Raw genomic sequence first — 23,752 nt, 5'->3', positions numbered from 1 at the left:
ACCCTCTCCACACGCTCCCTGTTGATGTAGAGGGGGGCTAAGTCAGTGCTGTGTCTCCTGAAGTCAACAATGAGCTCTTTGGTTTTCTTAGTGTTCAGTGCCAGGTTGTTCTCTGAACACCAGAATGCCAGCTTCAGGACCTCCTCCTTCCTGTAGGCTGCCTCGTCTCCCTTTGAGATGAGTCCGACTACCGTGGTTTCATCAGCAACTTGATGATGAGATTGTTGTTGTGGGTTAAACTGCAGTCGTGGGTATAGAGAGAATACAGGAGAGGGCTCAGCACACAGCCCTGTGGGGTTCTCAGTGTGCGAGTGGAGGAGAGATGAGGGCGGAGCCTTACAGTCTGGGGCCGGTTTGTGACAATTTCCTTTATCCAGGCACATGTGGGGGGATGGAGGCCAAGAGTGACCAGTTTGGTGATGAGGATGTCCGGGATGATTGTATTAAAGGCTGAGCTGTAGTCCACGAAGAGCATTCGGATGTAGCTCTGCCACTGCTCTAGGTGACTCAGCACAGCGTGGAGGGCTGTGGCGATGGCGTCTTCTGTGGATCTGTTTGCGCAGTATGCGAACTGGTGGGGGTCGAACGCTCTCTGGTGGGGGACTAGTCTCTCGAAGCATTTCATGATTGCCAGCGTGAGGGCCACAGGGTGGTAATCATTCAGCTGGGTCCAAGCTCCAACAAAATAACAGCCACTTATAAATTTACAAAACACTTTACAAATATTAATGAGGTCATTTACATTTTCCCACTGTAACATTTCACAGTTCCCAACAATGCATTGTGATACTGTAAACAAAAAGCAGCCAGTAAAACACAGTTTCCTTCACACAAAATCAGTAACACAGAAAAGTAGCAGCTAAAGGTCTGCAAGGCCCGCACACAGTCCTACAGTCTGCCCTTCTCTGGGCTTTGTCATCCTCCTGCCCTGCAAAAACAAACAAAAAACCCCACAGACATCCACCCTTTCTCACTGTTTGTGTGGATCAGGCATTAGAAGTGATTAATCCTAAAATAGTTACCGTCTTCTCAATTTCAAGTCAGTCACACTTAGTCCACATCATCAGTCCAGTCACAGTCCAGTCACATGCATTCATACCAATCACTGGTGATAGTGGAAAACTGCGCACTAATTTAAGTATCCACTGACAGCAATTTTACGTCATTCCAAAAATAAAAACAATTCTTACTGCTTTTGAAATGGATTGAATCGCTACAATCCTTTTAAACACAGGACTTAGCATCTAATATGGTCAGCATCCAAAACCCATCTAATCTAGAGAAGCTCACCTCTCACCTCTCAATTAAATGTTTTATAACATCTCACTATTTACTGTGTTAACAACTAAATTTATTGTCTGATCACTGGTTGGTCAAACTGGTCTCTTTTACAAAAGTTAAACTCTTTTCCTGCAATCTGGAGAGTTAATTGGCAGCAGAGGATACACTCAGCATTTGATAACAGGTGTCTGTTAAATTTACACAATTTTAACATTGATGAGAGATAACAAGCTGATCTTCATTGCATGTGTGTGTGTTAGTAGGCAGGTTTAATGCATGTGTGTGCAGTGGAGCTGCAGATTCAGCAGGGCATGTCCTTAAAGCTGCCTTTCCTTCACATTTCTCTGTTTATGTGTGTTTGTGTGCATTTTATTTTACCTTTGTTGCGATCTTACGGACTCTTTCTCAAATCTCCACAAGACAGTCGGCCACAGTTTTCCAATGTAATTTTCATGTGCTCTCACATTATCAACAACAGCCTTCATTTCTCCTCCATGCTCCCACTTCTCACAGCTTCTGTCTCTCATTTGTACATGCTGCTGAACACTTTACGGTTTAAGGTTTAGGGCAGCGTTGCTGTCTGTTCACCTTGTTGACTCTTGAAGTCGACGCCGTTGCTCTCGAACAGCATTTTGTCTTCAGGGAGAGATTGATTGTCCTCGAAGCTTGTTCTTCATTGTGAGGTCTACATGAAGGTGAAGCTGTGAAATATTCAGCCAAAACACGGCTGGTGTGGTTCCAATTATGTTAAACTATCATTTTGTTGTGTGCTTGTGGAGGACGTTGATCCAGTTCCGTAGCCACCTGTACAAACACACTAAGACATATATTTGATATCATTTTCATCACTGCTCATTAACACTTTCCCTCTCTTATTCTTCTACATTGTAACACATCTCTTTCCATCACTCTTTGTTATACACACACCCACAGCACTTCTTACCAGAGGTGTGCACTCGAGTCCTTAATTTTATGATTTTAGACTTGACTTGAAAAAATGTTGTAAGACTTGTGACTTGACTTGGACTTTTACACCAATGACTTGGGACTTGAATTGGACTTGAACCTGTTTACATGAAAAGACTTGATATTTTACCCAAATCTAAAATTTAACGTACATATTTTATAAAAAGTGCGGACCATTAATTCATTTTATTCATTCATTCTTACCTCCATGTGTATGTGAGCGTGAGCTGTAGCACAGCCAATCAAATTAACCAGATTTTAAAAACAAAAAACAAAAACGCTCAAACCAAAAATGCTGCCAAGAGTAATTTCTTTCGGTACATAAACTATGAAGTAGTCAACAAAAAACGTGCAAGAAGAGAATCACAGACGGAGATGGAACAACTTCCAACTTTGTCCGACATTTGAAGTTGCATAAAGAACCGTAGGTGGTGCTTTTTTTTTGCTACGATGACATAGCTGACTTAGCTAACTTCACCTTATTAGCAAATGTTCTCCGGGCTACGTTGATTAAACTGTTTGGCTTTAACGTGTATTATATTATTGTCAGGCTATTTTAAATCCGGTCCTGGCCCACCTTGGTGTGTAACTGAGTAGTCATGCTATACATGGCCTTTTTCTTCTGTCATTTATGTCCATACATCACATAAAATACTTTGATCTCATCTTATTAGCTGTTGTTTATTTGCAAAGGTCAGTTATTCTTAACGGGGATGCTAAACATTGCTTAATGGATCCAGTGTGTGCGTCTGATGCCCCAAAGCTGACTCAGAACCGTAACACCATCCACAGCTGCAGTATGGAACAGATGTGGGTGTGTCCTCATCTCCCAGAGGAGTCCAAATCGCCATCAAACAGCCCTACAGACACAAAAACATGTGAAAATATAAACAACCTCAGCAGACCTCTGTGAAAATCATTTACAGTATATATCACAGAATTCAAGGCCTTTATAATCACAGAATATACAGAGTACTGAAGTACTGAATCAAATTCAGCTTTTGTTTTTCATGATGTATATCGTATTAATAATTAAATTTCATTATCTGTGTCTTTACCACACATTTGCCACACAGGTGTAGATACTGTGGGTTCAGTGAATGCTGAAATTGCACCGTTGCCAGTTCACAAAATGTAACACTGAACACTCCTTAACTGAAAATAAATTGTGTAATCTCTAATTATCCAGCCAGAGGCAAAGGCTTTATCACGTTGACCTGAACTTCCTGAAGTAAGTCATAGAACAAAGCAGATGAAAGAAGCACAGCATCGTCTCAGTCTCTTGGAATGAGGCACTCCCCATATCGTCGACTAATTACAGTTCCATTATTCAATAAAGAAAGTGGAAAATTATACATTATACAGGCATTGTTTTACATGAAACTGCCTTCAACGTGACACCAATTCAGATCTTTATAAAGAGGAATGTAGGTCGTTATGTGATTTTTTTTCTTACAGCCTGACCTTACTCTTAAATCTCATCTTACATCTTACACTGTGGTTCCTGCTTCCTCCTTTTTTTTAAAATGAATCCTTCTTTTTATCTTTTCATCTATCTTAATTTTAAATTATATTTCTAAACATAAGAAAACATGTATTATTAGATGAACGATAGACTCTTTCACTTTCCCTCTCTGGTGCTTAAGCAGAAGCACTCGGCCTCACCCAGCCTAACAGATGTTGAGATTTCTTGTGGCTTTCAAAACACACACTAAATCACTGTTAAAGCCACAGCGGTATGTAAGCAGATACTTCCTTGTTGACACATCTGACAGTGATGAAGTGAACACTTAGAACAACAGTGTTACCTGATGCTTTGTATTTAAAGGCTGAAAGAGCTCAGCAGACTTCAAATCTCCGTGATGAATGCACTGAAAAGAAACAAAGATCTTTTGTCAACGTAAAGACTTGTTCTTCATTTTCTCACAGGTTCAATGAAGCATCTAGTTTGTCTTGAATTTACCTTTAAACTCTGACCCAGACTCAAGAAATGAACAAAGAGAAAATGTGACTGTATTTCATAGATAAAATATATGTTAGAATTGTAAAAAAGCTAAAGAAAATTTGTTTTCATAGTCTTCACTACTTTCCAGAAAGGTACGCCATGCAGTGATAAACACAGATTTAACCAATAGCAAAGTTCATGCATAATCCTCAGCATTTTTTTCTGTATAGTACAAATAACACACCAGTACAGTGTGTACAGTTTTGCAGTACTTTACTTTGAAGTTTTTGATTTGAGGACAGTTCTCCTTCAAAATAACAACTTTTCACTTCAGAAATCATTCAGAGCTTCACAGACTGTCCTGTTTTCAAAGGTTGTTCTGCATGAAATCTAAACAATGAAAGCTATGACGTGTTTTTATTATGAAGCGATTAGCCTGTGGTGGACTGGTCACATGCCCAGGGTCCACCCAGCCTATTGCTCTCTCACTGCTTTTATCTGAAACTATGTCGTGCCACTGCCCCAGCTGAACAAGTTGAAGTGAACTATAGCAATGGTTTAGAAAAACAAATAGTATTCTGGTAAGAGTAAGAGAGAAACGAAAAGTAAAACACCTCAGCTTTGTTTGCACAGCACCATTGTGCTGTAAAACTTTGACTGTTAACTGTTAAAATCCAGCTATTAACAGAATTAGATCAGTAATGTGCACAATGAAACGCGATGCACACATTTACCCACATGGTCCAACAGTAACTGGGACATCTGTGATCTGACGGTAAATAACATTTTGTGCACATTGTGCATGTCAGCTGTTCCACATGGAGTTCAGTTTTATACAGCAGAGCAGTTTGTAGTAACAGAGAGAGAATAATTTGAGCTGCTCTGAGCAGAACGCTGATTTTTACTAAAGTGAACCGACTGTGTTTTTGTAAATAAATGAAAGCGCCCTCTTAGTAGATCACCCTGTCATTGCAACATCACGATAATTTCCCCTGGTTAATAAATTGATATCATAGCCTATAAAATCCATCTTATTTAGGTAGAATTTCCTCCATCCATTACCCGTTTCCAGCTGTCAACATTGATTCATGATAATCCTGAAGACTGCAATACAACAGTGAACCTTATAGATTTAATTATACAAACAAAAGCAAACTTCAATAACTGATGCAGATCATAATCTTTACATAAATCTGTGCTCTTCATGCAGCGACAACACTGATTCTCCTTTCTTTAGGATTTAGAATTTATTATGGCAGCCATGCAGGTACTTCACATCATGTCTCTCAGCGAAATGGAATATAGGAGCACGCTCTTTATCTCCCCAGAGTCCTTAGTCATGTCTGTTCCCTTCACATGTTTTTCCTTTTTCTGTAGTTCCTACCTCCCTGTGTTTCCCCCACGAGCTTCTATGTTTTATGGATTCTGTTTTCCCTTAAAAACAAGATCGCTTCATTGGACATCTGTCTGCACATGAGTCTGCATTCACTGTCCAACTGGACACAGTTTAAGATCTGTAACCTCCAGACTTTGATATCACATCATTTGAAGACCTGGGGCATAAATTCTGTCTGAATAGAAAACATTTACAAATATCAATTGTAAAAATGTAAAGTTTTGTAAAAGCATTGTAAAGTACAGGAAGATTTAGGACATCATATGGCATTCATACAAGCTTTAAGTGATTGTAGTGATAAAACCTAACAGTTCTCTTCTGTTAAGATTCTGTCAGAATATGTTTGCATCTGAATATACTGAATGAATCTTAATACGATTCTTTGTTGTAAACATATACTGTTAATGTGAATTTAAGTACTGTGAGACTTCAAAACTGTCTTTAAAGGACTGTTTTTTCAGGTGTAACCTTACATTTAATGAATAATAATAATTCAATTAAATTCAATTTTATTTACACAGCGCCAAATCACAACCACAGTTGCCTCAAGGTGCTTTGTATTGTACAGTAGACCGTACAATAATAGATACAGAGAAAAACCCAACAATCATATGACCCCCTATGAGCAGCACTTTGGCGACAGTGGGAAGGAAAAACTCCCTTTTAACAGGAAGAAACCTCCAGCAGAACCAGGCTCAGGGAGGGGCGGGGCCATCTGCTGTGATTGGTTGAGGTGAGAGAAGGAAGACAGGATAAAGACATGCTGTGGAAGAGAGACAGAGGTTAATAACAGATATGATTCAATGCAGAGAGGCCTGTTAACACTCAAATAATTCATTGGTTGAACATAATTTTATCCTCCCACTTATATTCCATCTAAGCAAATCATGTCATATTAATCCATCTTGATTTTGTTGCTTCAACATGATATATGTTTGTAAGTATAACATAATATTCACATTAACATTCAATTAATTTGACTTTTATTCAGTTAACATGTTTGTACCAATTCATGTTATATTGTTTGAACACTTTGGCACGTCAAAAGTCAGTCTTGATACATGAACTAGTAAATATTTGTTTGTTACACCAATGTTAATCTTGTTGAATTAACAAATGTAATGTATGTCTGTGGTACTCACACCAATTGTGTTTCAGTTAGTGTTTGTATTGCTCATGGAAACATTACTTTTAACTCAATTAATGAAACGTACATAAACGATAACTTGCAAAACGAACTCTTTTATTTTGCTTGGACATTCTTAAAACAGTTGGCAGGATCTCAGCTCAGCCCAGCTTTCTCCCCTTCAACCGTCTCATACTAACCTTATTAGCTACCTTCATATGAAGTTATAAAAAAAATAATAATAATAATAAAAAAAAATAATAATAAAAAATAAAAATGTGCCCACATTTGGAGTGGCTCAAAGCTAATAGATCACTGAGCTCACTAGCTGAGTAAATAACGGGTACATTTAGAATCATTCTTTAACAGAAACACATGTAGGAGACCACAGAACAATCAAGACATGCTGACTGAAAGAAAAATAGTCTGTAGAATAGTTTGCCAACAAAGAATAATATCCCCAAAGCAACTCTGGTAAACTGTAGTAAAATATGCATTGCAAGCAAAAGCATGAATTTTAACACAATTTAACATTCAGCATTACTATGTTTCTTGCATACATCCATTAGTGCTCCATGTAATCAGGCTGTATCCATTAATGGTAACTTTAGTCTATTTAACGTGTGGAGAAAACATTTAATAAGTTTGAGAACAACTGCTCCACTCAAACAATTTGGGAAAACCTGTGGGTACATTTCCTTTGTAACAATTGCCCATCTTGCACAAATCAATGTTTAAACTGCAAGTGTATGAGACTTTAACTTATGAACTAACAATCTTTGTCTAATGTCCACTGAGCAAACCACAAAGTCCTTATGAACATTTTATAACTTACAATTTTGAACCCTAACCCTAAACACAAATTTGCATTGCAGAAATATGGAAAAAATATCTGGCTTCCCTGAATCTGAAACCTCTGCCCATCCAGCTTCATGATAATCTTTTGCAAGACTTCAAAAATGCATTTGAGCTCCGGTGGGTAGCTTAGGTTCAGGCAGTATATCAGTCCAAATAAAAGAGCACAAGCAATTGCAATGCTCCTCAAACCAGTGAGAATCTCCACACCTCCAATCCTGACACCGATGTTCTCTGGGTCATCTCCAGGCTCCGCACCCTCCTGCTGTAGGACATACACTCCCATCACAGTTTGTTCCATGGCTTCAGCGTGGCCTCAGTGTTCTGTGATGTGAAATATAATGAGTCTAGATATGCAAAAAAAGAAAGGAAAAAAATGCTGATATGTTTAAATTTGACATTAAACAAAACAAGGAAAAATGACAATATGTTTTAGTTGTACAGGGTGTCACATTTTGCTGTTTCATATATCAAAATTACCCCTGCATTAAATTACATAACACAGAACACCTTGTGAATGTAACTCACCGTATATTCCTTCACAAGTTTGTCGCAGTCTCGTAGTTACACAAGGACTTCAGGATGGATGCTCGTCTTGCATGTATTGTGTCATCCTAGGGAAAAAGGGAATCCATAATGACAATATTTAGCTTTTAGGCAGCAGTTCGAAAAAGGAATACTTTGTTTGGAAAGACCAAAAGGCAAGTACTCATCTATCTCAACAAAATCAGACACAAAATGAGGCAACCAAACAGGTTTGTCTCTTTATTTTGATCAAGATTAGCCATGCGACTTCATCAACTAATATAAGACTGACGCTTATATAATTTGTATAACTGTCACGGGGTGCCGAGGCAGGCCGTGTGGATTAATAACAGACCCAAGATGCAGACTGCTTAAGTGGAGGGTGAGCTTTATTAACAACAGGTGAAGTACAACAAAAAAGGGTGGCGAGAAACAGAACGGTAAAAACTCTAAACTGGGAAAACTAAAACTAAACACAAAGCCAGAACACGAACGAGGGTACCTTGCAGGGAGAATGCCCAGGAAGCCGGAGGAATAAACACAGAATGACGGAGGGGAATAACGCAGACGAACCAGCAACTAACAGAGGCAGACACGAGGTTAAAATACACAGAAGGATAACGAGGGGATGAGACACAAAAGGAGGGCACAGCTGGGAGTAATCCGACCTGATGAGACAGGGGAAAAGTAAACTGAACACACTGAGAACAGACACGGACCTTCAAAGTAAAATAGGAAACACATACACGTAATGACATAACACACCAACTTAACACAGACTGGGGGACACAGAACATAAGAACATGAACCATGAAACAGAAGAGTACAAACACCCAAGGTACCCAAAACCACAGAATACCAATGAACTAAACATAAACACGGAGTCACAGACTCCGGACCATGACAATAACAATATGAAAACAACTTAGGACTTTTGCCTACCATATGTATAGATATTTTTGCTCATAAAATTGGCATGTTATGGGCATAAAAAGTTCTTAAACACAGGTCTAACCATTTTAGCACACACCTTGGAGATGGTCCCCATGATGTGTCTCATTTTTCTTCCAGCCCTCCACCTTTGCCTCTAAAGATCTCCATCATCTAGCTCAGAAAAGAATGTGGATAGCAGTGGTACTGTCAATATGTGCAGGAGTTCCTTGTCAATCTGAAAAACATGAACATGATGCCAAAAACCAAAGAAAAAAACAGATTAATAATAACAACAACAATACTACTACTACTGCTAATAATAATAATAATAATAATAATAATAATAAGTCAAACATATGAAACTTACTGTTATTGTTGAGGAGGTGTAAGAATCTCAGAGCATGGGAATGTGGCTTTATTTTGCGACATATTTCTGAGGAGAGAAATTATTTAATTAAAATAAAATTATTACTCTTGATGAATTTGTGTTAATATCTACATACTGTGAAATGTGAAGACTGTTAGTCAGCCTTAATGAAGAGCACCAGAGAGCAGAGAAACTAGGACCCGAACAAAGATCCACCTGAATCATTCTGAATTCAAAACAAAAAGAAAATGCACATGCAATTATTGTGACAGTTTGGCTCCACACACTCCCTGATATATAAAGCTCCTCTAAGTTACCACACTACATGGGTAAAACATTTAACAAATAGTATTTATCTCTCACACTCCTAACCTAAATAAATATATGAAGAGATATGTGAGCAACTTACCTTACTGTCAAGTATACCAAAGGAGGAACTCCACGTGCGCTCGTTAGCGTCTCAACGGACTCATCTGGTGGGCGTGGAGCATGCGCAATGCATGACACTATCATAGTCGTTGGTTTGATGGACCTCATTCTCATTGGACTGCCATGAATGAATTTAACTCATCAGAATTTTCTTTGACTCATATTCAACAAAAAACAATGAATCATTTAATACCCATAAAAATGATTTCTTCATGCAATGTAAACATATTACTGCTTTGCTAATCAAACACATGCCCTAGTTGATTTTTTTTTTGAGTGCACATAGTGAGTGAGGAAGGTGACTGGAAAGGAAAAACTCAATGCATCATGGTAATCCACGGCAGCCTACGTCTATTGCAGCATAACTAAGGGAGGATTCAGGGTCACCTGGTCCAGCCCTAAATATATGCTTTAGCAAAAAGGAAAGTTTGAAGCCTAATCTTGAAAGTAGCGATAGTGTCTGTCTCCTGAATCCAAACTGGAAGCTGGTTCCACAGAAGAGGGGCCTGAAAACTGAAGGCTCTGCCTCCCATTCTACTTTTAAATACTCTAGGAACAACAAGTAGGCCTGCAGAGCGAGAGCGAAGTGCTCTAATAGGGTGATATGGTACTACAAGGTCATTAAGATAAGATGGGGCCTGATTATTTAAGACCTTGTATGTGAGGAGCAGGATTTTGAATTCAATTCTGGATTTAACAGGAAGCCAAAACAGGAGAAATCTGCTCTCTCTTTCTAGTCCCTGTCAGGACTCTTGCTGCAGCATTTTGGATTAGCTGAAGGCTTTTCAGGGAGTTTTTAGGACTTCCTGATAATAATGAATTACAGTCGTCCAGCCTGGAAGTAATAAATGCATGAACTAGTTTTTCAGCGTCACTCTGAGACAGGATATTTCTCTCCCTTAGAGATAGGGTGAGAGTTTCTGCCATCCGGGAGGGGCTCAGAGTAGAGCCGCTGCTGCTCCACATCGAAAGGAGCCAGCTGAGGTGGTTCAGGCACAAGGATGCCCCCTGGGCGCCTCCTGGGTGAGGTGTTCCAGGCATGTCCCACCGGGAGGAGGCCCCGGGGCAGACCCAGGACACGCTGGAGAGATTATATCTCTCGGCTGGCCTGGGAACGCCTTGGTGTTCCCCCGGATAAGCTGGAGGAGGTGGCTGGAGAGAGGGAGGTCTGGGCCTCTTTGCTTAGGCTGCTGCCCCCGCGACCCGACCCTGGATAAAGCAGAAGAAGACGGATGGATGGATGGAATGATAAAAAAGGAAACATCACAAAAAACACTTAAGGTCATGAAAATTTATTGTTTATTGAAAAGTATGGGTATTGGTACCAGCGATACTGGCCCGTATTTACTTGGTATTGGATCAATGCCAAAATATGCAGTATCGCACTCCGCTACTGTTTGTGGTTCAAGCTGCAGCTGGAACATTTGGCTTGACTTGGAGGAGAGGAAAACGAGGACTGAAATGCACGCTTGTGGGGAGAATGAGAGAAGTCCAGGCCTTTGTAGCAGAGGTCAAGGGCACCTGAAGGGGAGGTGCATGAGTTCACCATTTATAGCAACTTCTTGGAAAAACATACGATATTCTAGTGAGACAAAGAGAGGATCAAAAAGCGAAATACCTCTGCTTTGTTTGCACAGCACCATTGTGCAATGAAGCGGTGCCAAAAAGAGCCGTGCTGTTTTTCTGAATGCCATTTGACTGAAGAAACAAAACTATTAAATGTCTGACAACTGATATCACAATAAAAAAAATCTAAAAACTGAAATAAAATCCCCACGGAGAACTTACAAACATAGAAAGGCGCTGCAGAGACTGAAATGCTGTGAGGCAGAGCTAATTACTGAGCCAGGATTCTACACCTATTATTATTACATCCACATGACTGTGAGTTAGTCACCTTCACAAAGCACAGTGTTTTATCCTGAGGTCATTGTCCATCTGGACTCGCTGATTCTTTATTCTGTTGTGTATCTATGTGAAAGACACAAAAATTCAGAGACCAAACTCTAAATGTAAAACATTTAATTTAAAATTGTAAAACAAAAGAGCAAACAGTTTAACAGTTTTTAAGAACCCATGAAAATGCAAATCAGAATAACTCTGACTATTATCCTCACACTGCAATAATGTGAGTTTGATACACATGAAATCCTGTCATCTAAAAATATAAGAATATGTACTGTGACACAATAAAAAAAAAGCTGTATCAACACCGGCCAGTGCAATGGCAGTCTTCATATCCCTGTATGTGATGGTACAGTTAGTATACGACCTAGGCAGAGGAACAGGAAGTAGCTCAGACTGGAAGGAAAACCAGATCCGGTGTGACCTTTGATGTGGGTGGCACTTGAACATGCTGTGTGGAACTGAGACGGTCCAACGGTTATAAGAATTTGCTGGCAAACCATGAATGATGAATAATGAAGTGGGTGAAGTAAGAGATTGGATGGAGACATGGAGCAGGTAAAAGTGAGAAGCCTAGACAGCTCCCGCATGAAGGCAGTAGACAGGACAAGCTGAGAAAATTAAACTGGGCAGAGCCTCTGTTCGCATTCATTTTTGGTCCCAGCATTAAAGGTTATTAATGTATTAATGTACTAACTTAAACCAAACATTAAAACACTTTCTAAGGCATCTTAAATATCAATTATTAAATATTCCACCAGGTGTTTCTTTTATTTGCTAATTTTATCATTTCTTTTTACATTATGACCCTGTTCCCTCTTTGTTTAGAAGCTGGGCTGTGCGCCACCCTGTATTTTGGTCATCTGATTTTAAACTGTTCTACATGTATGCATATGATTGAAAAATGAAACTAAAACTATGCAGTGCAACTGCAAACAAAAAGCAAAATACCTCTGCTTTGTTTGCACAGAGCATTGTGTGATCGAAAGAGTTGCAAAAAAAGAGCCGTGTTGTTTACCTGAAGGCCATTTGACTGATCAAACCAAATTATTAAATGTCTGAGAACGCACATGTCTTTAGCTTTACATTTTCAAGCACATGGAGAACATCCAAACTACACAGAAGGCCTCTGCAGCGCTAATAACTGAGCCAAAATACTGCACCTATTACTATTGAATTATGTAGTGTCAGTTTAATTCTGGGGTTATTGTTCTTTGTTCTCTCGTTTATTTATGTAAAAGAAACCAAAGAATGAGACAAAACTCTAAATTAAAATGAAAAAAAGAGCGAACCCACTCTGGACATGCTCTGAAAAGGAAAATGTAAATCAGAATAGCTGATTTATTATCCTCACACTCCAGTGATGTGAGTCTGTAATGTAAAAATACATGTATTTGTGCTGCACTAAAACCTGGTGTGATGTGAGAAAATTCTGAAAGTGAACTTTTCAACTTTTTCTTGAAAGAAGTGTTACGAATGAAATGCAGGCTTGCAGTTATATGTGTGATTTGACAGAATCTAAATATAATTCTTTGTTGTAAACATGTACTGTTTATGTGAATTTAAGTACGTGAATTTGCTACCCCCCCAAAAACCCATCTCCATAGAGACTGTGTCAGCTTCCAAAAAGACAAAAAACAAACTAAAAACCAGCAACAAACAACTTAAACATAAACAATCACAAAGAAAGAACAATACAGTATCCACATCTGAACCAAAGAGTAAAACAGTGAAATGTGGATTATTAAATATTAGGTCTCTCTCCTCCAAGTCTCTGTTAGTACATGACTTAATAATTGATCAACAAATTGATTTACTCTGCCTTACAGAAACCTGGTTGCAGCAGGATGATTGTGTTAGTTTAAATGAATCAACACCCCCGAGTCATTCTAACTACCAGAAATCTCGAAGCACAGGCCGAGGGGGAGGTGTGGCAGCAATTTTTCACACCAGCCTATTAATTAATGAAAGACCCAGACAGACTTTTAATTCATTTGAAAGCCTGATGCTTAACATTGTCCACCCCAGCTGTAAAACTCAGAAACCAGTCTTACTTGTTATCATCTATCGTCCACCTGGGCCTTACACAGAGTTTCTGTCTGATTTCTCAGACTTTATATCTAATTTAGTTCTGAGCTCAGATAAAATAATTATTGTGGGTGATTTTAACATCCATGTAGATGCTAAAAATGACAGCCTCAACATGGCATTTAATCTGTTATTAGACTCAATTGGTTTCTCTCAAAATGTAAAAGAACCCACCCACCACTTTAATCACACTCTAGATCTTGTTTTAACATAAGGCATAGAAACTGAACATTTAACAGTGTTTCCTGAAAACCCTCTCCTGTCTGATCATTTCCTGATAACATTTACATTTACAATAATTGATTACACAGCGGTGGAGAGTAGACTTTATCAAAGTAGATGTCTTTCTGAAAGCGCTGTAGCTAAGTTTAAGAATATAATCCACCCACTGTTATCATCTTCAATGCCCTGTACCAACACAGAGCAGAGCAGCTATCTGAACGCTACTCCAACAGAGGTCGATCATCTTGTTAATAATTTTACCTCCTCACTACGTACGACTCTGGATACTGTAGCTCCTGTGAAAACTAAGGTCTCTAATCAGAAGTACCTGACTCCGTGATATAATTCTCAAACACGTACCCTAAAGCAGATGACTCGTAATCTGGAGAGGAAATGGCGTGTCACAAATTTAGAGGATCATCATTTAGCCTGGAGAAATAGTTTGCTGCTTTATAAGAAAGCCCTCCGCAAAGCCAGAACATCTTACTATTCATCACTGATTGAAGGAAATAAGAACAACCCCAGGTTTCTCTTCAGCTCTGTAGCCAGGCTGACAAACAGTCAGAGCTCTTTTGAGCCAACCATCCCTTTAACGTTAACTAGTAATGACTTCATGAACTTCTTCACCAATAAAATTTTTATCATTAGAGAAAAAATTACCAATAATCATCCCACAGATGTAATATTATCTACAGCTACTCTTAGTACCACTGATGTTAAGTTAGACTCTTTTTCTCCAATTGATCTTTCTGAGTTAACTTCAATAATTACTTCCTCCAAACCATCAACGTGTCTTTTAGACCCCATTCCTACAAAACTGCTCAAAGAAGTCCTGCCATTAATTAATTCTTCGATCTTAAATATGATCAACCTATCTCTAATGATCAGCTATGTACCACAGGCCTTCAAGCTGGCTGTAGTTAAACCTTTACTCAAAAAGCATCTCTAGACCCAGCAGTCTTAGCTAATTATAGGCCAATCTCCAACCTTCCTTTCATATCAAACATCCTTGAAAGAGTAGTTGTCAAACAGCTAACAGATCATCTGCAGAGGAATGGTTTATTTGAAGAGTTTCAGTCAGGTTTCAGAGCTCATCACAGCACAGTAACAGCTTTAGTGAAGGTTACAAATGATCTTCTTATGGCCTCTGACAGTGGACTCATCTCTGTGCTTGTCCTGCTAGACCTCAGTGCAGCGTTCAATACTGTCGACCATAATATCCTATTAGAGCGATTAGAACATGCTGTAGGTATTACAGGTACTGCACTGCAGTGGTTTGTATCATATCTATCTAATAGACTCCAGTTTGTGCATGTAAATGGAGAGTCCTCTTCACACACTGAGGTTAATTATGGAGTTCCACAGGGTTCAGTGCTAGGACCAATTCTGTTTACATTATACATGCTTCCCTTAGGCAGCATCATTAGAAGACATAGCATACATTTACACTGCTATGCAGATGACACCCAGCTCTATCTGTCCATGAAGCCAGATAACACACACCAATGAGTTAAACTGCAGGAATGTCTTAAAGACATAAAGACCTGGATGGCCGCTAACTTTCTGCTTCTTAATTCAGATCAAACTGAGGTTATTGTACTCGGCCCTGAAAATCTTAGAAATATGGTCTCTAAGCAGATTCTTACTCTGGGTGGCATTACCTTGGCCTCCAGTAACGCTGTGAGGAACCTTGGAGTCATTTTTGACCAGGACATGTCCTTCAATGCACATATTAAACAAATATGTAAGACTGCTTTCTTCCATTTGTGCAACATCTCTAAAGTTAGAAATATCCTGTCTCAGAGTGACGCTGAAAAACTAGTTCATGCATTTATTACTTCCAGGCTGGACGACTGTAATTCATTATTATCAGGAAGTCCTAAAAACTCACTGAAAAGCCTTCAGCTGATCCAAAATGCTGCAGCAAGAGTCCTGACAGGGACTAGAAAGAGAGAGCAGATTTCTCCTGTACCATATCACCCTATTAGAGCACTTCGCTCTCGCACTGCAGGCCTACTTGTTGTTCCTAGAGTATTTAAAAGTAGAATGGGAGGCAGAGCCTTCAGTTTTCAGGCCCCTCTTCTGTGGAACCAGCTTCCAGTTTGGATTCAGGAGACAGACACTATCTCTACTTTCAAGATTAGGCTTCAAACTTTCCTTTTTGCTAAAGCATATAGTTAGGGCTGGACCAGGTGACCCTGAATCCTCCCTTAGTTATGCTGCAATAGACGTAGGCTGCCGTGGATTCCCATGATGCATTGAGTTTTTCCTTTCCAGTCACCTTTCTCACTCACTATGTATTAACAGACCTCTCTGCATTGAATCATATCTGTTATTAACCTCTGTCTCTCTTCCACAGCATGTCTTTATCCTGTCTTCCTTCTCTCACCCCAACCGGTCGCAGAAGATGGCCCCGCCCCTCCCTGAGCCTGGTTCTGCTGGAGATTTCTTCCTGTTAAAAGGGAGTTTTTGCTTCCCACTGTCGCCAAAGTGCTGCTCATAGGGGGTCATATGATTGTTGGGTTTTTCTCTGTATCTATGAGGCGACTTTTGTTGTGATTTGGCGCTATATAAATAAAATTGAATTGAATTGAATTGAAGTACTGTCAGATTTTAAAACTGTCTTTAAAAGAATCAAAGTAGAAACTATCACGTGGATTAAACTGGTTTTCAGGCGTAACCCTGTGTTTACAGGATAACAATAACACGGTCTGTGTGCCAGGAATCAGATAAGTTAGGTTTCATTTACTCATTTACAGTATATATTTTTTTTTAAACAGGTGTGTTTTCCTGCTCAGACCAGTTTTGCAGCTCCTATTGTTCTCTCACATAGCGTGCATGCCACTAGACTTGGCAGGACTGTGCCCTGCTTCGTATATAAAGATGCTGCAGGTGGATGTGAGCAGCATCTCTGGAGACAGAGTTGGGTTTGGAGGATCATGGCGTCCACACTGATGCTCCTGCTTCAGCTGCTCCTGGTCTCACTGGTGTCTGCTTCTCATTACTTTGGGGGAACCACGACCTACACCTACAAAGGAAGAAACCCTGATGGCTCTTTTAATGTGAGATATACAACGTTTAACTGTACTTAATGTTAATGACAGATAATAAGTGAAGCTGTTGTCCCGACTGTGGCAGGTCTGATTATTCTGATAGAATAAACTTTCACTTTTCAGCCTTTTCCTTGAATTCCTTAATTTTTGCTTCTTAACTTATGCATGCATTTTTAAACACTTTGTCTTTTATTAAAGTTTAAACAAATACTAAACTTTATTTTTTTAAACTATTGAGAACAACTAATAAATGTTCATCAATGAAAATATTATGAAAAACACAATAATAATAATAATTATGATGATGATGAAGATGATTATTATTGTGTTTCACTTTCTTCACCTCTAAATCCAGAGTGCTTTGACTAATCAATGGCTGCAGACGTGGCTTCCATGACCTACATTTGTTATTGATTGTGTTAAAATTGTGATCACATGATCAAACGCAGATACAGAACCTTCTTCATACTGATAACGTGGAGTAAAACTGAAATAACTGGTGAGAATCTGACTGAGTTGATTATATGATATTTGCTATAGGTTCAAATTCGGGACAGGGACACCTATGATGGATGTTACTACTCCCTCGGCTGGTATTGTTCCAGTGGATACTGTGGCTACACCTCCACAAGTCAGAGAGGCACACTGGACAGCAGCACCAGTGCTCCACTCTATAACAGACAATGGTGTGAAACGGAAACCGTCACCACGCGGGTCGTCCCGAGCAACAGACCTTTTGAAATGCGGTGAGCATTTTTCATTTAAAGTATGAAGATGTTGTCGATGTGCTTTATTATGTGTGACTATTGGTTACAGTTACTGAGTTGAAGTCATCTTATTCATTATATAACTTCCTGTTTAGTGACTTACTTCGTTATTTCCAAACAAACCAGGGCAGCGAGCTGCTGCTGGATCCCCACACGTACCTCTTACTGGGGCCATCCATGGTACTTGAACACTCTTGTGGATTTGGGAGAAAGATCCGACACTGGAAAACCAAACAGAGCACCAGAAGTTGCCATCCTACCTTTCCTCAGGTAAGCTTCCTGAAACTGATTTAAACTATTAGCCTCTGAACTGAAATCTGAATTTCAAAATGTCAGCAAAACCTGCTTCTCTCAAAAAGGGAAACAACACGCTCATTTGTTTTTATCAACCAGCAGTCAAATTAAAACATTATACTTACTGACCAAGCATCATTTAAGCAGCCAGGACTTATTTGGTAATTTTGGCTGTGAAATCTACAAGTGAATGCTTTTGCCCCCTTTTCAGAACAACCTTATCATTTTACATTATTGTATCGTTATGACAACGGAACAACAGTATAAAAAATTAAAAACGAACTTTGTTTTTTCAGATTTATAGTTAACTGTAAACGCATATTTAACAAAATGTAACACAACATCGATTTTCAATATCAACAATGCTAAATATGATATTTAGCATAGCACGTTTTGCACACATTTAAAATATGTGCAAAACGTTTTTGAGCCGGGCCACTCAGTTTTGTAAATCTCCAGGCCTTATTGGGGGCGTTGCTGCTTCTCCACACCCACCTCTCTGCTCGTGCGTCATCAATTTTTACTTGTGATTGGACTGAAACCGTTGCATTTTCCCTCTAGCGTAAACGACGTCGGAGTTACAGTCATTTAAAAAGCACTTGTAAAGGGTTAATTTAATTTACAGTGAGAACTCTACCAGTTGCTGTATAATTACTTCTTTCATTTAGATTTATTTTTAAGTCTATTTTTCCTTCAGCTCTGTCATTAAACATATTTTTCTTTTTACCTTTTTGATCAATTTTCTATACAAGACAATCATACCAGTGAATGGTTCATGTTACTGTGTGAGACACTGACAGAGACTTTGTTAATGTGTTTATTGAAGAGTTCCTGAAAACTGCCCACGGACATACAAGCTGATGTCCTTTGATCCTGATGGAGACAAAGTCAGATGCAGATATGGAAATCCAGGAAGTGCAGAGTGCTACGGCTGCACCCAACATTCAGGCTTCCACTTAGACCAGGTTAGCTGATGTTCTAATGCACTGTACAATAACTCACTTGTGGTTTTTCCCTTTTAACTCCAAAATGTCCCACTGTCAGGACTCCTGCACGTTACATTACCAATACACTAATGCTGACCCGTTAGTGAATTCATTTGAGTTGGTGGTGGAGGATTTCCCACAAGGACACATCAGTCTGAGATACTCCGATGGATCCCAGTCCTCCAGGTCTCCTCTGTCTGCAAGAAGGAAACGATCTGCCGCCATGTATCCAACAACTACATACCCCCCCACTACCACATCATGGTGGTGGTGGACAACTACAGCCGCTCCTACTACAACTACATACCCCCCCACTACCACATCATGGTGGTGGTGGACAACTACAGCTGCTCCTACTACAACTACAACAGCCGCTCCCACTACAACTACAACAGCCCCCACTACCACATCATGGTGGTGGTGGACAACTACAGTCGCTCCTACTACAACTACAGCTGCGCCCACTACAACTACAGCTGCGCCCACTACAACTACAACAGCCGCTCCCACTACAACTACAACAGCCCCCACTACCACATCATGGTGGTGGTGGACAACTACAGTCGCTCCTACTACAACTACAGCCGCTCCCACTACAACTACAACAGCCCCCACTACCACATCATGGTGGTGGTGGACAACTACAGTCGCTCCTACTACAACTACAGCTGCGCCCACTACAACTACAGCTGCGCCCACTACAACTACAGCTGCGCCCACTACAACTACAACAGCCCCCACTACAACTACAGCCGCTCCTACTACAACTACAACAGCCCGCACTACCACACCATGGTGGTGGACTACGGGCAGACCGCTGCAGGCGACCTCTCCTCCCCTCAGTAAACTACCGTTGCAGTTCTCTTTCCTTGGTAAGGCCCATTGTTGTCTCAGTGTTTGATGATGTGATGATGCAGCACACTCCGCTCTGCTCCGTTCTCAGCATGTTGCTGCTTTCATGACTCTGCACATGAAGACAGTGGTAACTGTGGTAGAAACAGCTGATTGCAGCAGACCTATTTACTCATGTGACCCACAGTTTATCTTAAAAACTTAATATTAGTTTTACCTGTTTGCACTGAATTCTTCAGCAGCCCAAGAACCAAACTCCACTTCACGTGTTTGTTTAAAGCCTTAAACTTTTGCTATGCAGACAGCTGCTCCTTCCTGTTTGGTAATGGATGCTTATTTGTTACTACTCTAACTGTACTCCAGTGGATCCACCTGCTCCTTCATGCCAGGAGGGACTATACTTGCCCCAGTTTGTGCACCCAACACCTGCACACGGACAGCGCATTCATGCAGAGGTCAACAAAGAGGTGGAGATCAGAATCAAAGCACAGGCTTCATATGCAGCGTGAGTGAGACAAAGCTTGATTAAGGAGGCCTGATGGCAGCGAAGCATTATTATCACTTCAGCAGGAAAGCTCAGCTCAGCATTAATGAGCTAATCCTTGTTTCCTTCTGTGGTTTTCTTACAGAATACAAGATATCATCATGAGCGGGCCAATGAATATGACCAAGCACAGAACCACACATAATGAGTTTGTGCTTCGGTGGACGCCGTTCTCCAGCGATCTGGGAGATTATTTCCCAGTGTGCTTTGCTGTTGAATCGGCGACAGGGTTAGCCTCGGTTTCATTCCTTTAAACACAGAAATAGTTTGGGAGAGCAAAGTCATGATTGGACTCTTTGTGGGTTTTTCAGGTCAGCAGTGACCAGTTTTCCAGGCAATACCCACTCTCATAACCACGGCACCCCGACTTCACAGTAAGTGACTTTTTGTTGTTTTTAGTGCTTTAAAAAAATGGATTTTCTGTCTAGGTGTGAGAAGTTTAAATAAATGTGCTTTTGGAATAAATAATGCCACTATGAACAAATTATAAAATGAAGCTCTCCTCATTTGACCTTAAGCTTTACAATTTCAAGAGTATTTGAAGAAATAATAAAAAGGAAAATTATTTAAGTCACACATTAAGTCAACTTATCATCGTTCTGTCTCTTCAGGTCCGGCGTCTATCAGTCCGAGATGAGGTGTGTCATCTTGAAAGTTGGAACAGAGGAAAGTGAGTCTAAAATCATCTTTGATACCAAAATGTGTGCATTTTATTTTATAAGGTGCTGTGTGTGTTCAAATATGTGACATATTTTCTATTTTCTTCACTGAATTCGTTTTATAGTTTTATAACTTTTTGACAATTGGAGTTGGAGGATTTTGACATATTTCTGGCAACATTAAAATAAACTGAAATTGTAAATCTTTAAATCTGTTGTGTTGGATTGCATTAGGTTTAGCTTAATGAAGAGTCCTTTGAATGGGTATCATAAGGTAAATTCTAAGTCTGTATGTTTTCTTACATCATAACATATTTTATATGTTTTTAACTTGTTTCAGTTAAAACCAACGTGATCTGCACTGAGTCTGAAATGAGAGTAGAGGTGGAGAAATCGTCCCTCCGTGGACTCCGTGAGGATCACCTGCGTCTCAGTGAGCCCAGCAACACCCTCTGCAGCCTGGAGAGATACTCCAACAGCACTCACATCATCGGCGTCATCCCTCTCAATGCTTGTGGCACTCAGATCGAGGTAACCAGAGCTCCTTTGTATCTATTCTGTTGTTGTTGGTTTAGATATCAGAACGAGGACTGACAGAGTGATGTTTGACTCTGCAGGAGGACGAGGAACATCTCATTTTCAAGAATGAAATCACCACAGTGGATGACAGCGGAGCTCTGATCACCAGGAAACATAACCTGGAAGTAGAGTTCTACTGTCAGTACCCCAAAAAGGGGAACGTGTCACTGGGCTTCACAGCACACAGGACGATGGTGGAAGTGTTTGATAAAGGCTTCGGCACGTTCACCTACCAGTTTGAGTTTTACCCCAACAACCAGTTCAGAAGCATCATTGATCCCAGTTCGTACCCTCTGGAGTACGACGTAGGGCAGAAGATTTACATGGAGATAGATGCGTCCTCCATAGTCAACGACACCGAGATGTTTGTGGAGTCCTGCAGAGCCTCGCCGTACGACAACCCCAATTCCCAGCCAACCTACTCCATCATTGAAGACGGGTACGCATGTGCTGAAGGAAGTGAAGTGTATATTATTTAGGGCACATCAGTTACCTCAACATTTGATCATTTGGCCAAGTTTGATACGAAAACGCACCATTGGATCAATATATAAAAGAAAAGAAGGAAAACCAGAGTTTTACCAAAGTTTTCTCTTTTCTTTGATTCTGAAATGCTGTAGAAACCCTGTGATGTCTCTGCTTCTGTAGCAGCTTTGATTGTAAGACATGGAGTTACAGCAGCTGTGTCGTCTTTGTGCTCGGCTCTGATTAGGTGCCCCGTGGACCCAACTGTGATGATCCATGAGACCGACAACAAGAGACAGTTTAGATTCTGCATCGAGGCCTTCAAGTTCATCGGTTTGCACGATCAGGTAAAGAACTGTAGATATCTAGAAGCTCCAATTTCTAAAAGCACTAATAAATATGCCCAATTTGTGTTTTCTCCTTGGCTGGGATGGAGAAGCAAAGGTTTGACTGCAGCTCTGCTCTTGTTCCACTAGAGGGGGCAACTGTACGTCTGCTGATATACTGACAGTGTGTCCTGTTTCACTCAGGTATACATCAGCTGTTCAGTAATGATGTGTGAAGCAGGGAATCCCAACAGCAGGTGCTCACAGGGATGCATCAACTCAAACAATCACCACCACTCCCACCGCCGAAAGAGGGACTCTGCCATCCAGACTGCAGCGCACTTCGTTTCCCAGGGTCCTCTGCGTTTGAAGAGGTCAGCAGACATCAGCATGAGTGCAGGTATGGAAACACAAAGTGCTTCTTAACATTAGCTTCTTTGTTTGACTTTCACTAAAGTGTGAACAATGCTGAGGTTCTATTGTGGTCTTCAGGGAACAACCTGAACCTGAACCTGAACCTGGTCTTCATCGCTGGATGTCTTCTTGCTGCTGTTGCCATGATCTGTGGAGTGCTCCTGTACAGGGCCAAAATGTCAAAGGTCAAATACCAGCGTTTGGCCTCGAGTGAAAATTAAGACAGCAGTGTAATCAGAATACCAGTTCCTGCATTACTTTTCAATGAACCTCATTTTGCTGTCAGAGTTTCGGTGTTTGTGTATCTGCTCATGTTTAAATCAATCATGAATTTAATTCTTTATAATTCAGCTTCATTTGTGTAGCGTGAACTCACAACAACAGTCACCTCAATTAGCTTTATGATGTAGGGCACAGTCCCAGCTGTTACAGCTGTGTTTGTGTTTGCCAGCTTTAAGAGAAAACAGACATAAAACAGACTTTGAAAGATGAATCTTTGGATTGTTGTTCAGTCGTGCAGCTTTACAGCAGCTTTTCTTTTTATATGTTAGAGTGTGATTCACAGAAAGTGTTACTGTTGATGTGTGCTCCTCTATAATCATTTCTATGCACATTTGAGTAAATTTGAGACCAACATTAAAGCGGTTATTATGAACTTTTCTTCAATAAAAATCATTAAAGGCGCTCTCACGTGTTAGTGCTTTTCTTTCATTCTCTGCTGTGCTTTCAAATGCCTGAGAAGCTCCTTTCCTCAGTTAAAGTGTTGCATCAGCCA

The 23,752-nt window shown here is 40.2% G+C and overlaps 1 protein-coding gene and 1 long non-coding RNA gene across 2 annotated transcripts; one reads left to right on the top strand and one right to left on the bottom strand.

Annotated features, from left to right (window-relative positions):
• Window positions 1-6,808: 6,808 nt before the first annotated feature.
• On the bottom strand, window positions 6,809-8,701 carry LOC147321562 (uncharacterized). The gene is made up of 3 exons (XR_015130985.1): window positions 8,597-8,701; window positions 8,098-8,183; window positions 6,809-7,916 (listed from the first exon to the last, which is right to left on the bottom strand). It is a non-coding gene; the product is annotated as an uncharacterized LOC147321562 (long non-coding RNA).
• An 8,259-nt stretch (window positions 8,702-16,960) lies between these two features.
• Window positions 16,961-23,655, top strand: LOC147321561 (uncharacterized). The gene is made up of 14 exons (XM_086305510.1): window positions 16,961-17,100; window positions 17,632-17,837; window positions 17,985-18,128; window positions 18,979-19,117; window positions 19,197-20,010; window positions 20,354-20,495; window positions 20,620-20,763; window positions 20,846-20,908; window positions 21,146-21,204; window positions 21,534-21,724; window positions 21,811-22,211; window positions 22,485-22,584; window positions 22,768-22,963; window positions 23,056-23,655. Exons 1-14 carry the CDS (start codon window positions 16,978-16,980, stop codon window positions 23,196-23,198), a joined length of 2,865 nt encoding a protein of 954 aa, XP_086161636.1. The 5' UTR covers window positions 16,961-16,977; the 3' UTR covers window positions 23,199-23,655.
• Window positions 23,656-23,752: the final 97 nt, after the last annotated feature.

Source organism: Aulonocara sp. 'chitande type north' Nkhata Bay, linkage group LG9 (assembly GCF_057382095.1).
Source record: "Aulonocara sp. 'chitande type north' Nkhata Bay isolate Kocher_YH1m ecotype deep benthic linkage group LG9, A_spYH_male_GT1.1, whole genome shotgun sequence".
Lineage (NCBI taxonomy): Eukaryota > Metazoa > Chordata > Actinopteri > Cichliformes > Cichlidae > Aulonocara > Aulonocara sp. 'chitande type north' Nkhata Bay.
Note: the sequence above shows the minus strand (reverse complement) of the source record. Positions and strands in the feature narration are given on the sequence as shown.

Coding starts and splice junctions, on each gene's coding strand:
- LOC147321561 (XM_086305510.1), top strand. CDS start 16,978: ATGGCGTCCACACTGATGCTCCTGCTTCAGCTGCTCCTGGTCTCACTG. Junction 18,129..18,978: donor GCCATCCTACCTTTCCTCAG/GTAAGCTTCCTG, acceptor TGTTTATTGAAG/AGTTCCTGAAAACTGCCCAC. Junction 21,725..21,810: donor CTTGTGGCACTCAGATCGAG/GTAACCAGAGCT, acceptor TTGACTCTGCAG/GAGGACGAGGAACATCTCAT.